The sequence below is a fragment of the Danaus plexippus genome, chromosome 23 (genome assembly GCF_018135715.1).
Source record: "Danaus plexippus chromosome 23, MEX_DaPlex, whole genome shotgun sequence".
NCBI classification, from domain to species: Eukaryota; Metazoa; Arthropoda; class Insecta; order Lepidoptera; family Nymphalidae; genus Danaus; species Danaus plexippus.
Window position 1 is genome coordinate 6,066,015 of NC_083551.1, and position 18,373 is coordinate 6,084,387.

An 18,373-nucleotide genomic window follows, 5' to 3' on the forward strand; every position below is an offset into this window, starting at 1 on the left:
ACAAATGTAGGACGAATAATATTACTAACGTAAGCAAACATGCTTCTATATAAGATATCACATTATCGATTCAACGGATTATTATATACATACATGTACTTCAAGGTGTTTGAAATTCTTACTTCGTTCATCACAAATAAAAAGTAATTCTCGAGTTTTCTGTAACTACCGCTAAGATTAACCTTCACAAAAATATTTTTCTTGGCATTCAAAGCTTACATAGTTTCAGGAGAATGCGACTGTTTATTTTCTACACAGGCGCACCTTAATCCAAATACAGCTGAGTTTAGAATTGAAAATAATAATAAAAAATTATGAAAAGTGTTCAAAAGATATTCGAGGAAGATTGGGAAATGTTTAATTAAAAATTAAATCATAGACAGAAGAAAATTTATTTTTGATCGAATTTATTTTACGATATTTCGTATATCAGTTATTTTCAATATATTATCAGTATACAGTTATTTTCATAAATCTTTTAATGTCATAAGATTATAAATTGAAACTTCTCTAATCTTAACTGACGTTATTTTTGACTTTTTATTTTTCCACGACTATTTGTTGTCCGTTTCGTGTTAAACCGCACACAATTTCAATGAAAAAACGCCAAATTTTTGTTTACTCTTTCCCGTTTGTTTCTGATACATTTCAAACTTTTTTGACAAAACATTCTTCCTTACATAAATGTGAGAATAAAGAACTTCCTCGTGTTTTTATTTGTTTATTAAGTCGTGTTTTTTTGTCAAAATTTTAAAAGTTCTCCTTATAAATAATAGCATATAATAATTAATTGTTATGTACTGATTAAATTTATCGATTCTAATTTCTCCTAACTTTATATTAAATCTTTTGTGCAATAGCCATAACGTTCCTATTTTTTTATTCCATAATTTGTTCACTCGACGAACTCTATTTATTTAATGCTGTTTATCAGCCGAGTCCGTGAATTTTTGAACAAATATATTTAGTAACTCGGTACACAATAAAATATTTCTTACTTTGTTAATTAAGTATTATTTCAGTAACATCTATTCTAGAAGTGTATTTATTTACTAGAACGTCATTTACAAATACAAACTAAGTTAGAAAATCTTAACACTGAAATTAATTAAGTTCCTCTTTACGGTCTTCAGGAGTACTAAGTAGTATTGAGTGATGCAGTTTTGATAATACGAAAATAATAAATAATAGTATTTTATTATATCATTTCAGTACTTCGACTGTTGGATCTATACAGTTATATTTATTAAATGATTAAAAATTATTGGAAAACACGCTTTCAAATAAAACGTAATATTTTTCAAGTATAACGTTCTTTGGTGTCTATTCGTCAATATCCTCTGAAACTGCTGAACTGAAAACTTACCAGCTTAAACTTCAATTAAATAAGAAACAAGTTCAATAACAGAAATATTTAAAAAGTTTAAAATCAACAAAAATAATCCATGTAACTTTAAGTAACCTTGTATTCTTTAAAATATAACTTCAATATCAACAGTTTTGCTTTTAATTAATTAGTCAACTGATGAAACTCAAGTTATAGAGTATTTGTGTTGACTAAGGTGCAATGAACTCTACAAGGTGAATAGAGGACGCAATAAATTTAAATAATATCAAATCCTCTGATTTATTATCGAAACATAACAATTTGCACTCCCCTTAAAACTTTTAATTAATTGACATTATAACGTGTTGAAGTTGTTTACCTCGAGTGTCAACAACCTATGAGACTAAAGGCTATAGAGTTAATGAAGTATCTGTAAGATTTTTCTAGTAAAGACAAAAATATTCCTACAATTTTTTTTTTTTTCGCTACTCTATATATATAAATTCAAACGAGTAAACCTTCAGGCTTTATTATAACATTTTTCTTATATTTTAGAATGTAAAGCATTTAATAACTAATTACTTACCCTGACAAACTAATACCAACGCATGGAATATGTTTCTGGAGGCGGTGTTAAAAGTTCCAACTCGCATCGAGATAAGCCGTCCCTCACACACTCGGCTCTAATTTAATTTAGTGAACTTCGCGATCTAACAAAGCGTAGTGCTAATTCATTATAAAGTAAGTAATTTAGATAAAACTACTCCTTATGGATTAAATTCTCTATTGTCTTAAGCCACATTTTACCTCAAGATTCGACCACTTTGCAATAGCCGGTATGTTGGGCAGATAAGTAAAAAAAACATATTTTTATTTAGATGTTTACCCAAGAATGTCTTAGATGTCCTTAAACAGTGTAGATCGGAAGGAAAGTAAAATAATTTGTCTCTTACAAAATGTTTACAAATATACTTATAACATTAATATTTATATTTAAATTTAGTAAAAAATGTAATTATGAAATGTTAAAAGTATATTAGTAAATTCCCCAGTTTAACAGGTATTGAGAGCGCTGCGTTGTCTTTACCTCAACAAAGCAAGTGGCCCACATGACCTGTCTTTGATGATGTATATTAATTAAATCTTGGAAACCTGTCAACTTAGTACCTATACCTAAGAAAGGAAACTGTACTGAGCCGGCTAATTGTCGTTCGACTTATATAACTTTAATACTCTGCAAGATTAGGGAACACATTTTAAACCAACACATGCAGAAGACAATGATCTTCTGACAGACTGAAATCATCCAATGTAAGTAACTCTCTTATGAGGAAAAGCTCTAATGATAACGGTGTATTTTTCGCCGTTGCAGTGGAAGTCTCGAAAGCTGCCGACGGATCGGACACGAGAACATTATTGTTAAAGCATAACAGAGCTTTCTAACTATAAGATATCTTCGGCCTAATTGAACAATTTAACCAGGTTGACTGATTCCCTGGATTTTTAACTTTATGAAGGATCGTTGTCTACGAGTCGTTGTTAATGTCTCCTCCTCGGAGCCAATGGCGGTAACCGCATTGGGTTCTTAAGGGTGTGTCCTCTCTGCAACTCTTTTTTTGCTCCACATTAAAGATTCACTACGACCGGTCGTTTTTCGTTAGGAAAATGACAATACCGTTGTGAAGCAATTCGATCCAGATGGAATGAGAGCTAAGCACTATCTTGTTCATATAAAAAAGAGGTTTGAAATAAAATTACTCTGATTTTAACAACATTCGGTTATATTACGTCATTTTACTAAAAATATAAATATATTTTTTTTTTGTAAAAGTGAAACACAGTCCAAATAGATATTATGAGAATAGAGGATTGTAGTCAAGCTGACAAGGCGGTTAAGTTACAGACGAGCACACGAGTGTTGTTAACTTTTATGATTTTAAGAAACACTATCATTCTTGTAACCCGAACGTCCCAAAGCAATTCAAGCCGTCTCCAGACGTCCCTTGAGATAAAGATATGTAAGGCGTTTTAGTATTCTTACATAAGATATGAAAACATAGCACACAATCAAGTAACTTTTTAAACTGCAAATATATTTTTAACATTTTTTCAAATCTCATCTTATTCATCATCATCATCATCAATTATCATCATCATCAGCCTATAAGAGGCCACTGCTGAGCAAAGGCCTCTTCTCACATGGAGAAGGTTAGAGCATTAATCACCACGCTTGCTCAAGACGGGTTGGCGATTTCAATCTTATAATTTGAAATTATAAGATCAGGTTTCCTCACGATGTTTTCCTTCACCGTCTGTCAGTGGTGTCTCAATACTCTTAGAAAGTACATATGACTCGGAAAAGATCACATTGGTACTTGCCAGGTTTCAAACCCGCGCCTTCACATATTGAGTGTCTTAATTCAATAGATAAAGTACTTTCTATAATCTGGCTTACATGTAACGGCACAGGAGTGATTATTTGGTAATCTTGATGGATTTATTACAGCGGCAAATTTTTCCTTATATTTGTAATCATTTTCCAAACCCAATAACCATCGATTTCCGTCTACAGAAAGTGTTCAGACTTGTTATTTCTTCGGCTTTGCCACTTTGTCAATATCTACAAACACAAAGTGATATATAGAAATTAATCAAAGCGTTGTATGTTTGTATAAAGTTATTAGTTTACAATATATTAAAAAAAGACGACGTATTTCATTTAAAAAAAATACCCTAGAATTGGATGAAAACTCTTAGGCATTTTTAAAGTGCATTTATTATAAAGTGATTGTTTTAAAATTATTTTCACTCAATGAATTCAATTTATACCGCTCATTCATAATGTTAGAGTACTTTAATGAACGACATTCTAAATTTAAAAAATATATATGTATATTATACAAAATTAACGAGACGAGAAGAAAATGAAAAAAAACAAAAAATGTCGTGCTCATTGAAAAAGTTACAGTTAAATTGAGAGAGATATGTTCACAAATTCTGATAAGCATGCCAAGAATTCCACTTTGTATTCGCGCTAACTTTACGAAAAAATCTTTTAGTTGTTATCAAGTGAATGAATTCGTTACATACAGCGTGTTTGTGATTAAAAAGTACTTTTTTAGTAAAAAACTTTTTTAGCACAATAGAGTTTTAAAATTCTTTAAATTCCGACGTTCTCAAACATTTTCAATAATAATCATTGCAGAGAATTTTCCTTTGAATACTGAACTTAAACTATAAATATAATAAGTGCATATTATATATTTTCTTTATAAACACTAAATAAATGTATATTTTAGCTGGATAATTATACTAACTCTATATTATAATAAGTCCCTAGAGAAAAATAGTCTTACATGGCTGGCAAAATGTTATGAAAAATTTCATTTTAATTTTATCGATGAATCTGAAAATAATAAGGAACGCTGTTTGTAATTTTATTGATATCATGAAGTAATTAAATATTTTAGAAAAAGATAATATTTTTATAAGTTATATTTTCAATGCATTCCATAAGCCAAAAAATTAAAGTAACTATTATTACAACATCTCCTCTAATTTTCTGTCTAGCTAGTTAGTGTCATTTATTATTTAACTATTTAAGTTCATCAAGTGGGTTCTCTTACTTAAAATACATATATATGTATGTATGTGCCGTGTGGGGCGTCGCTGTCAGCCTGTCACAGCATGACGTATTAAGTGCGCGTCACGACACCGGCAAGTCATTCCCGGTACAAGGTGTCACTACCAACACAGTTAACTTTCAATATACGTACTTTGTTATTTTGTTTACCAAACTTTTGTTAATAAAGTAAGCGATACCGTCGTGTGTTTGTTCTGGTTTTTAGTAAGAAAACGTTTCTGTCGTAATATTTACTTCCCCTTCTTCCGTTACGAGGTTAAAAACTATTATGGTTGTAATTTGTGACTTTTGTAATTTAATTTTGTTATATAATGTACACAATATAATGATAAGTCTTTTTTAGTTCTTGCTAATTAAAATGTATCTGCAGCGTTTTATTCCCGGATCCCAAGCAAAGTATTGATGAAAAGTAAACGCAACGTCGGGAAAATGTGAAAACAAAATAATTAGAGCCATCTATCTGCTCTTCTAACTATAAAACAAATAAATTGTCACCTTAAAGTTATTAAAAAAAGTAAAAACATAAACAAATTTATTTATATTTATGACAATATTTTCAACTAGTAAATAATTTCTTAATAACATTTATTACAGTTACTTATATGACGTTGAAGCAGCAGATCATAAACATGAGGGTAGTTAACAGGTCTTATCTTCACCGCGCCAGTCTTTTATCAGACTTCATAAAATATCACTAAAAGAACAGTCGATGTTTTCGTAGGCCGAGTTTATGATGGAAAGTTGTACGTAGTAATAGACTTGAGACAGTGTCGTAACAAAAGCAGACACAACTCAATGAAAAACATTACAATGCAATAAACACAACAATATTTCTAGTATAAATATCAAGAATATCTTCAGAAAATATATTTTAAGATCCAACTCTCGGTTATGAGAAACATTTTAACACTAACACATAATCTATTTTTCACTGTATTTTATTCTATTCTTACTCATTATTTAACGCCGTATTAGAGTTCTTAACCAAGAGTCCCTAAAAGTGATGAATGACATTTTTTATCAATCATTCGTTCGTTCTCATTCACTCCAATGAGCGGTGTCTCCTTTTCTTTTATAATCACAAAAACAACGGAAATGCACCGATAACGTGTCACGTATCGGGTCACGGAGTTAGACTAAACATTGCCTCCAATTAATTTATTATCAGCTATTGGTATCTATGTTAGGCTTCATGTGATTGGTCTTTATAAAACATGAGGTAAATCGTCAACTTATTGTTTAAGAATTCAGTTCTGAAGCGCACAATTCCTGAACGCTATCTTGAAACATTACTACCTACATTTCAACACATCTGTAAAAAAAACTGACCTTTTTAATGAGACATAACTTTCTATAAATTTACATTCCTAAATATTCCTGTCTTAAATAACATAGCGTTCTATTTAAAAAAAATCGCCAAGTTAGTTTGGTTAGTACGACGATACAGAATAAACCCAGAGAGACATTAAACTCAAATTATAAGAATAAAAGATTATTTGATGTTTTTTTTTATCACATAAAACCTTAGCCGCCTCTTTAAATATGATTTATGAAGTACTCTTAATTCTTATTTCATGTATTTGTCCGCTTGTTATATCCAGACGTCGTAAAAAGTAACTCGATAGCGACCTTTGCATTTTATCATTATTGTTTATATATAAATACATTTATATAATCATAATTTAATAAACAAGCATTTAATTATATTTCTACGTACAAATGACTTATTTAAGTCTACATATGTATATATTCTTTTGATTTTCTCTTACTATTAACATTGTCTCAATGAATGTGAGAACGTTTTTATTAATTCGTTCGTTATCCCATGCTGTTTAATAATCTACCCTTCGTATGTTGAAGATCACCGTCTCCCGTGGACGTGATCCAACACTTGTTGTTTATCTTTTTAAGGTCCTACTATTTATTCATTATCAGATCCCGCCACAGTTCCTCATCTCGTTAATATAATTCTGCGACCGTCAATATACGACCATTTCATAAGTATAATAAATAAAAAAAGATTCTTCCATTATAGCTACTGTCAAAGTTATAAAGACACAAACACCATATTTAACCTACTTTCAAAATGCTCCTGGATCCAATCACCTCATCTCTCCGAGGAAATGTATTCTGTAACAAACAGGCGATAATCTTGTAAAAATTACATTCGTAATGTAACAAGTACGTAATTCAATCATTGAATATTTTTCAAGTCATCACGCGTTTAATAATTTTCATTAAACTATTTGATCTTCGCACTATGATCTGTTTATTATAAATATGTTTTCTCAATCTCACCGTCACACGCGGATAACGAAGATAACAGGTTGACTTTCAGCAGCTATTTATATAAGCATTCGCTTATCGCTTACATTAAAAAACTATTCAAATCAATATTAAAATCAATATTCCCCGTCATTATTATGTAATCAACATAAAAATTTAATAAAACCTAACTGGATTTCTTGCCTTTTTCGATCTACCTCTCACCGGGGTTTGTTTTAAGGTATATACATATTTTATTAACAAATAAGACATGAATATGGAACATCTTTACAATATATTTTAGCTCATAAATCTAGTATATTTCTTCTCTAAGGCATAATAAATTTTGAACAATTATCACATGAAATATGTCATATTTGTCGGTGAGGGTTGGAAACATCTGTGGACTGTGAGCTGCAACTTTTTATCACAGGAAGGGCGAAGGGTACAAAGGAAGCAGTGCACACAGGACAGTCGTAAAATTGCATTTACCAGTGCAGATGTCCTCTGAGATTGAAAGTTCATGTTCAGGAAACTGTTTGTAATAGTACAATAAGTGAAAATAAAATTACTATAACATTTATTTGAAAATATAATGAGACTATTTTTGTTTAATTTAATTCCACGAATGTTGAAGACTCGCGAAGAGAAATGTAAGTTTTATTTAATTTTAGGAGAAGATAAATTGAAATGATTAGTATTATTTTTATTTATTATGTCAATATTCAAATTAAAATATCAAAAGACGATACTTAAAATAAATTAAATTACTATAAAATTGGAAATATTATGACTTGTATTAATACAGAGTTTAATTAAAGTCAAATACATCATTTTGTAGACTTTAAATAAATTAGATTAAAAATAATTTTACCACAGATTAAACGGATCACTGATTTAGAATACTCTCAAATTTAAAAAAATCGTTCAGAAATATTATTAATAAAATCTATTAATATATATATTTTCTTCAAATACTTTTATCTTATGTTAAGTTATACATAATAAAAAAATATATATAAAAATATGATCGCCGTCACCGATTTAAGCAGCAGAATTATTATTTTTTGTATGCATTTGGTGCCCCGGAGCGCTTAGACTCTCATAGCAACCGTTCAGACGGCGCTAAAGTCTGTATCTAGGTTATTTAAAATGAAAAGGCTGTAACGTAAAAATGATATTATGTTTAAGATGTCAAGATTTATTAACGTGCTTATTCCTTAAAGGACATGCTTAGTCGGGTCTCGGTGATCAAGTAAATGTTCAATTATCTCGTAACTTTACGAAGGGTTAGGAATGACGGAGTATCAATAGTATTACAATATTAAACAGAAGTGACGGTTTAAAATTAATAAGAATTTACTATCAAATAATGTATCTATAGCAGGATTTAAAAAAAATACTTATTGTAACATAATATAAACACTAGGAGAACATTTAATTTCTAAAGGAAAACACAAGTTTCATTTACTTTAAAAATTATTTTCCAACTTCAAACGCAATAAAAATGATGAAGTCGTTTTAAATCTAATCCATTCTGATGTAACTTTCTCTCGTGAGAACATAACTTATAATTTTATACTTGTTAATCGAAAAGAAAACATATATTTTATTCATAGCAATCGTATATAAAGTAAACTGACTTGACTATGAAATGACCAAAACGTGTCATCTGTGGAAGTAAATATACCTATCATATACATATATCCTATACATCACCTCAAACTGAAGACACATGACTCATTCACAGTTGAAATGTAAAATTTCAAATGAAATATGAAGTATTTCATGGGCGAAATATTCATCGTATGCATATTACACCGGGACAGATTACAACCCCCGGGTATTATGGTATTACAGCTTTTAGCGTGAGAGGTGTGAGTACCGAATTAAAATTTTATCTGTACCTATATATAAATAATGTTTTGTAGGTCGATGCATCACTCACAAAACTACTATCTATAGACAAAAAATGTATATACAATTATCAGTGTCCGTACGACTCACCACGCCACTTAGTTTAATAATAAATTCAAGCTATTTAAATACATAAAAAAATTGCAATAAGGACGCTTTTTGTGTGAATTATTTATAAAATGATAATAGCTTGTAAGGCTTAGCGCCGAGACTAGGGTTGCGACAGAGTTGAAAGGTTATCCTTACAGGGTTGTACTTAACGAACATAATAAATCAAGTATAAAATGATTTTTACAACTGAATATTAAATAAATATATATATTAAAATGATAATGTTGATATAAGACATAAAGGTGATATTAAGAAAATATACTCCTATTTATACCACAAAGACTATGACATGCGTTTACTATGAACTATTAAACTTTGTATTAAATACACCAACCCACTCTGTTTATTTGCTGAATAATTCCTCTGTTATTGTGATTATATAACCGGCAGAGTTAATGTTAATGTCGCCCGTATTTGGACAGTTATTGAGCAAACAAACAAACATATTACATTGCAACTCCCTCATAAGCTCTGCTTCTGAATTAAATACTTAAATATCAAAAATATATATATATGAAATTTGTCTCCATTGTTAAGATATAAGACATTGTTACTGACATTATAAACTCTTATTAACACTCTGTTTATTCAATTAGAATACAGCCACAAAGTCTTTGTACAGCTGTTTGTTTCTGTATAATAAAAATTGGTGGACCGATTTTAATGAAACATTATGATTCTATAGCTTATATATTAGAATAGAATATATAAAATAGCTTATCCTAATGGAGTAATTATTCCTTAAATGAGTCGCTAACTTTGTATTTTGTATGAATTCACATGAAACACACGATAGGTGGCGCTGTTTAATGATTGCTATTTTTTTATTAATCACGCTTTTTCGATTAACACGGACGAAGTCGCGATTAAAGCTAGTATAATTTTATAGATAGATGATACTCTGAAGATCACAGATTCAGAATCTCACGATAAACAGGATATTTTCATTAATATTTTAACATGTTTTGGTTGATAGAGTTAGAAGTTGTAAAATATTAATTAAAAAAATATAAACCAGGCCTCTTTTGTATCTCTTATTCACAATTAGCTTATTATTTTGTTTTACGTATATACAACTGTAAGTATCAGCCCTACAAGTGGCATTTACGTTATCGAGATGTTCTTGGCATCAGTCAATCTGAGCTGATTCAAGAGCGCGTCCGCAGCATCACCCGTCTCTTATCACAGCGTGTTATTAGAAGTACGTATTTTTTGACAGTTTTGTTATCATTTTTTTGTTTTCGTAATTAATAATAAAAATGCTGTTAACACGTTCAATATTTTAACGAGAACTCATTAAGTGTACTTTTATTTAGCCTTGTTCATTATGTTTGCATTAGATTTTTATGTATTTTATAAAGATTTAAACAATCAGAGTTCCCTTTTAGTGAGTTGAGTCTTAGACGGTTTGAATTATTTGAATAATTATTGACAAGCTCGTATCGTCAAATAAGTGAAAACTGTTTAAAAAAATATAATCGAATTGCTAAAAAAAAAATTCGTTTTTGTTATGCGAGCATGGTTCTTTTACTTAAATTTAGATGTAATGATAGAAAAACTAATATTTTATCATTTACGAAGATTTTTTGATAAACTTTAAGCAACAATTATTAAAAAATCGTACCTTTTTCTACGCTTTACACACTAATATCCAAATTATTATTTTTTTTAACCATGTTCAAAGTAAGTTATAAACAAAGTTTATATCTGATGACATCACAATCATTTAATAAATTTATCTTAATTCTGACCAATCACAGTCATCGTGTCATTAACGGCAGATATAATATGATATATTCCACTATCGAGGTGTAACTGTCATGATTAATAACACATTTCAAATATTAAAAGGATCCAATATTTATGAAGGAATATAATTCATTTAAGGGGAGAATTGTGAAAATGAAATGAAATTATTAAATACGTTAGAGACAACTCATAGTGATTGTGATAGTGGTTCGCAGCTTCACTTTGTTGGTTTTTTGTGATGTTTTTTTAAGTTAAACCAAATTATTTTTTAATAAGTATTCATTTGACACTATATTAAAAAAATATATTTAAACAACATTAAAAATACATATTTTGACATATTTATTACAACTATTATAATTTCCAATGTAAATGACGCATCACTCATTAAGTAAGGCAATTTAAACAACACGGCCCTTTTCGTTTTATTACTATAAATCCCCTGAGTGACTACAAGTTGCTACCAGTCGTTAACAGAATTCTTTACTTTGGCCTTTCGTTTTAAAGATTTACCTCAGTATTTCAGATTAACTTTTCTTGACTTTGGTTTAATAATATTTTTTACATATCTCTTGATCAGATATTCATTAATCCACCGTGATTTACAAGACTTGCGACTGTTGAGTTCTCGCTGAAATAGTTTTTTCAGTTGAAAAGAAAAATAATTAAAAGTGGTAATAAAAATAACATACTTTTATAAAACTTTTAAAGATCTTCCATATTCACGTTGTAGTTGCAGGAAACAAGCGCAATTAAAATAAAGATTGTCTTTAAACAAAAAGCAAGCTCAGCATCACATCTCTATATGAGTCTCGAGAAATCTTCCAGAGTGCATGTTGTTTGACAATACACGGACATATTATTATCAAGTAGATCTTATCTCTTCATACATAATTGAATTTAATATTCTTATGTTTTTGTACTTTTTATTATAAATTTTTAAATAACATGGGAATATATTAACACCGTGATGATTGAGATGAACATTTTAAGCATTATTCAGAATTTAAGATAATTATGATAAAAGAGGTGAAGTATTTTTATCCTCTGACTTTTAATTTGCAACACTAACAAGTTATACACATTTCCAGTGGATGAAAAAACAACAGATATCGATCCAGAGGCAGGAGCTTCACAGACAGAAGATAAAAATGGCAACTCAAAGGTCTTGAAACGCCTTGAAACTGTTCCGGATATTAAAAGAGACACTTCCGGCATCACCACACAATACATCGCCACTGGAATCGGTAAGTTTGGAACAAGACGGTAAAGAAATTAATTGATTTACCAAAGTTATAAAAAATAAAAATAAAAATAGCTTTTGGGTGTGGATGTTTGCTTTCGTCGGAAACCGTTTTGAACCCTCACGACCTAAAAACAAATGATCAAGAATCACTCATACAGACTTTGCACTGTTTTGGTTTTTATTACAATGTGTGATAACAAACTCGATAAAAAGGGTCAAGAATATTATACTCGTAACATAATATTATAATCAAAGTGTACCGAAGAAATTATAACAAGGTTGAATTCTATACATAAGGTGATGTTGGACTCAGTGCAAATAATATTATGGAAAAAATAACGTTTGATATTGAATAGCGAATAATAAATGTATCACTTATCAATATTATCATTTGTATCAGACTTTGAAATCACAACAAAATGTTTTGGACATATACAATGATTATACACAAATGCTTATTACATTAAGACTGATAAACTCAGTGGGTTTTTGTTAGAAATATATTATTATTGTGATCATAAAATGCGACACAAAAATATATGATTAATTCCCTCGATATATAAATAACAGACTGAACCATACTTTGTGCTTGCGAAACATTTTTTATGTCAATGAAAAGAAAATAAAGTTTTAAATAATTATGTAGTCGAGGTTACTCGTTATATCAACGAGCTTTTTAAATATTTGCGGTAACAAAAAGTCTTAAAAAATTTATAAATTTTTATGTATATAAATAATATCTGTGCAAACCGTAAACACAAATATCAATAAAAGCAATTAATTTTTTTAAAAGAATAAATGAATTCATAAAAAAGATATAATTTTCGTTTACTTAATTAAAATATGTTCCAAAAAAATTGTACTTATTGTTTTCTAATCCTCCGCGTAATTGTTTTGAAGAACTTTCTAATTCCTACGACAGACCCAAAAAGGTGAAGCAACAAACTGTATGAAATTATAATATACATATAAGTATATATATATATATAAATCGCTTCATTTATGAAAACACTATGTGGAATCATTGAATAGTTATAGCATTAATGTTTAAATTTTAATTAATGATAAATAATAAAATAATAGTACTTATACAATCAAACCTAACATTTAACAACACAGAAGAAGCTTTCACAAATTTAAAGATATTTCAAGAAAAACAGTAAATGGAACGCTTTTTGACTTCACTGTTCTGTTACGCACTAACTAAATCCTTTTTATAATTCCAAATACATAGTTTCTTCATTTCCAAAGTTAAGGAACTATCATATAATAATTATAGTTACCATTGATACGTGTTCCAGTCAGGCTCTCCTTTATGATGAGAAGAGTTTACAAAAAACTAATGGAAGTCAGTAGACTCATTAGTCTTGTTACTTCTTACAGTGAATCTTGGTGCCTTCGCTGCCGGAGCTTGCGTAGCGTGGTCTTCTTCAGCCCTGCCACTGTTCACGACTGGACAAATAGAGGTATATTTTTGGTTGCTGGTAGTTTTCATAATTTAGTTGCAATAAATCATATGCTTTACTAAAAGTACTCAATTTTATAACCTTGTCAACAAAATGCCTTATCATCGTTACAATTCAATTTTCTAAGTGAAAGAAAATAAATACTTTAATAGATTTGTTTTTTCAGATCATCTGTTAATGAAAACTAAATCAAATTATACAATAATTTTATTAGTTCGAAGCGCCATCAATAATATTAACAGCTTTAGGCCCGCCAATAAACCTGCTACTAAGATCTAGAAAATTATAGCAACCAATCCATTATACTTATTAAATGCCAAACCTAAAAAAATATAGGAAAAAAAGAGGTTAATGTTTATATTTTTTTTATTATGTCATAGGAGAATCATATGAAGCTATTAGATTCATCCTTCCTAAAACGCTCAACTACTTACATTAGTATTCCCAAGACAAAGATTACTTAGAAAGTTGATGAATCCCAACGCGTTGGTGGGTCGCGAAGTTCACTAAATTAAATTAGAGCCGAGTGTGTGAGGGACGGCTTATCTCGATGCGAGTTGGAACTTTTAACACCGCCTCCAGAAACGTATTCCATATGCAGATAGAACTAGTTTATGGGACTTATTATTTTAATACAACCTTGATACAGATTCATTCCATTAATTAAATTCTCCGGATACTCTCTATTGTACTTTGAGAAGAAAATTAGGTTACATCGTTAAGTTACATACGTAAATTATGAAAGCTTTGATTCTATATGATTATTTTCTAGGGTTAAATAATTATTTCAATACTATATGTATGTTATAAAGTCATTTTCTATTTTATAATGTCTGATCTTGACCTACAATGTTTTAGTGATGCGTTTAAATAAAATTTTAACTGCCTTACAACTCAAACTACTGTACGACTCTTTAGAGACTACACGAGGTCTTGAATGTTAACTTTTTTACAGTTCAGTATATTTACTCAATATATTTATAAAACAGTTTCAACTACTAACCATGTTTAATAGTATGTTTTGTTATTTACATCCAGACACCGGGCATTCCAGTCACCAACAACGGAACTCATCCCAAACTAGTCGTATGTATATAAATAATATTATACATTCAAGTAAGTGAGTAATATTCTCGTTTACTCAAAAACTACTTTACAACTTTTCTTGTAACATTTTATACTTATATAAGTTACGTATTACACTCAAAGGAGTTTGTTTTATTAAGCATTAATATTGGAGGAAAACTGAAGTATCTAACCTGTATTAATAATAGTTGAATCTTAACTGAACATGTGGTATATAGTCTCAGCTATAACATACCAAACACTCTGTTTGCAGCTGACAGACAGTGAGGCTTCATGGGTCGCTTCATTACTGTGTCTAGGAGCACTATGGGGCGCAGTACCCGCTGGGCTCATCTCAGAACACTTCGGAAGGAAGAAGACTTTGCTGTATCTCGCTTTACCTCTTCTTGTCTCCTGGATCCTAGTCGCTTCAAGGTTTGCAAAAACGAATTTATAAAGTTTTTCACAATCAACAGCAATATTAAACATACTTTTGTCTATTTGTTTTGAAGCTTTTATATTTTAAATTGAATGACTTAGTTCGGGATTTAATACTTATGTCACTGCTATTTGTCAAAATATTGTAAAGGATTAATAAAAAAAATTACAATTTAATGTAAGTTTTGTCATCTTTTGCAACCATAAACAAGTGCAAAGTAGGTAATAAAACACAGTACAATAAAAATATGTTTATTATAAATGAATACTCGCGAAAGTCATTATGTTTATGATAATTTAATATAATTTTCAGTCCCAATGTGTACGGTATGTACGTTGGTCGGTTCGTGGGTGGGATTGCTGTTGGAGCATTCAGCGTCGGCATCCCTCCATACGTGGAAGACATCGCAGAAATACAAAACCTACCAGCCCTCGTCAACTTCTACCACGTACATTTCTCTTGCGGTGTCCTCTTTGGATATATAATTGGTGAGTAAGAGTATTATTGTAGAAGAAAAATAACAAATGTTATCCAGATAAAAAGTAACACTCCAAGTCAAATGTCATCTGAGAGAAGTATATTGAGGAAGTAATAGTTAAAGATATCACGAAAGGTAATTAACCTTTCGTGATATCTTCACAAACTGCACCTTCATGTTGCGAACTATAAAACCTCACAAAACATGGAAATTAAAACAATTTTACAACTTCGGGTCAGTTTGATAAAGTTATATGGAGACAACATGTTTCATGAATATTTCACTTTTTCTAATGAATATTTTTGTTGAGTGAGCTTTTTAAAAGTGAGTAGAAGATTTTTTCATGTATCAGCTGGTATTCTTTTAACTGTTTAATGATGTTCTCCTATAATTTATGATTATTGTATTTCATCCTTTATCATAACAATTTTACACACGTCTCTATTGTCATTCAAACATGATTCTTACAAATGGCTAACCATAAGACAATTTTGTAATAAATTACAATTAATAATTCACTGCTTCTACGATTTATATATACATATATAAACTTTAAGGTAGTCCTGGTACAACCATCGAAAGAACATACCCACATTTTTGGATGAAGTCGAGTACATTAGAATATTAAAGATAAAAACGTAATTTCTTCTCGTTCCAGGTATGGTCCAAAGTACGTCTTGGCTGTCGGTCTTATGTGCCATCATACCAATCGCATATTTTATTGCTTTTATCTTCCTGCCAGAATCTCCGGCGTATCTCATATCTCAAGGAAAATCTAGCCAAGCAGAAGCTGCATTGCGGTACTTTCGTGGAATTGATAATAACGTTGAAGCCGAACTGAAGGAATTAAAAAAATATACAAGGAATACTGCGAAAAACCGTGTGACATTTAAAGAACTGTTCAGTACGAGATCGACTTTGAAAGCTCTCGTTGTTTCTTTTGGATTGATGATTTTCCAACAACTAAGCGGCATTTATCCTGTATTATTTTACGCAGAAAAAATCTTCAAAAAGTTTTCCATATCGCTGTACCTGCCCGGCGCTACTATTATTTTGGGCTTTTGTCTCGTATCGTCTACCTACTTCTCCACAATGTTCGTGAAAAAAGTGAGACGACGTATTTTGTTAATGGTATCGTTTTCAGTGATGTTCCTTAGTTTGGCAGGCTTGGGTGTTTATTATCACTTAAAGGCATCTAACATCATATCTGACAGTACGTGGGTGCCGGTACTCACTCTCTGCATATTTGTATCTGTATACGCGGTCGGTGCCGGACCTATACCTTGGTTGATGTTGAGAGAAATATTCCCACCGCAAGTGAGGAGACGAGCCACAGCCATCACAGCTGGATTCCATTGGTTTTTGGCATTTGGGGTAACGAAATTATATCAGAATTTCCTTGACGTGGTAAGCCTTGGGTGGACGCTTTGGAATTTCTCTATTATCTGTCTCATAGGTACAGCGTTCGTTTATTTAGTTGTACCCGAGACAAAGGGACGAACGCTAGAGGAAATTCAAAATCAATTTGAAGGTATTCACAAGACGAAAACGCATATACATGTCATAGAGGTAGAAACTATAAACGGATAGATAGATCAGTATTCATAAAGGATCCTTGCAAACCAGTGATGTGTTATTTGCTAGCATTTTTAATAATAATTTTGTAGATAAAAATTAAAACAATATTATTCATAAAGAACGGCATTGAAGAAGTTAGAATAATAATATTTATTAAGTCTGTAAGCTGTTTAGAATAATCATTAAAATAGATATGTTTCCTTTATCAAATGTTTAAATATACTGAGAAATATATTATAATACATTTATAAATATAACGCTTTATAAAACGGTTTTCATGGTGTGTGTTACGTGTATGTATGTATTTATTTATGGTCTATAGATTAAGTATATAATTAATTAATTTTAAATATTTTTTCCTTAATTTAAAAGAAATTATTTACATTTAATAAAAAAAATATAAAAATTATACGTTATTTTGCTACTGTCTCAAACGTACTTTACATCCTTTACTTTATTTAAAGTCTTGATCAACATCCTATATTATTTTTTATTTTATGTCTCACTACAAGTAACAGTTTTTCACAAACTATAAAATAGTATATTTTAATTTACTCATGCATTTTGCTTGATTGTATTATACTCCAAAGTATTTTGTTCGTGGAATAGAAAAACATCAAAAAATCAATATATTGTACAAAATATTGGTTTATATTTGACTAGGTACCCGCCCCGGCTTCGCAAGGGTTCTTTACAAAAAAATATAAAATAGCATATGTTACGTAAAATAAGTTGAGTACATACTTTTTGAGTTACGTCGAGACAAACAACAATTTCATAATTTTTCTTCTTTAACATATTTTAAGTGTAAACAAAGAAATACATACAGTATTTTATTTTTATGTTAATAATATTTTTTTAATATTAATAGGTAACAATATTTCTTTGCATACAAAATTAATGACGTGATCATTTTTAAAAAGGAGCAAATTTTATTTAGAAGTAACACGGGCAATTATATGTAGCCCAACATATAATCTCCTGTGCTAAAAGCACTGTGGGCTTAAATCGAAACTGTAGACGTTTAAATTGGAATGGCAGTTCTGGCTGGATATCGTTGGAATTCTTGGAATAAAATTAGTTCCAACG

The 18,373-nt window shown here is 30.0% G+C and overlaps 1 protein-coding gene across 1 annotated transcript; it reads left to right on the forward strand.

Annotated features, from left to right (window-relative positions):
• The first annotated feature begins 10,298 nt into the window (after window positions 1–10,298).
• On the forward strand, window positions 10,299–17,690 carry LOC116774620 (facilitated trehalose transporter Tret1-like). Its single transcript, XM_061524107.1, has 7 exons — window positions 10,299–10,464; window positions 12,104–12,259; window positions 13,642–13,724; window positions 14,763–14,810; window positions 15,064–15,224; window positions 15,541–15,716; window positions 16,365–17,690. Coding segments are annotated over exons 1-7 (1,557 nt in total). The 5' UTR covers window positions 10,299–10,463; the 3' UTR covers window positions 17,297–17,690.
• The last annotated feature ends 683 nt before the right edge of the window (window positions 17,691–18,373 follow it).

Bases quoted from the DNA above. Each gene is read 5' to 3' on its own strand.
- LOC116774620 (XM_061524107.1), top strand. The intron at 14,811-15,063 runs GTATGTATATAA...CTCTGTTTGCAG, and splicing joins GAACTCATCCCAAACTAGTC to CTGACAGACAGTGAGGCTTC. The intron at 15,225-15,540 runs GTTTGCAAAAAC...TATAATTTTCAG, and splicing joins TGGATCCTAGTCGCTTCAAG to TCCCAATGTGTACGGTATGT.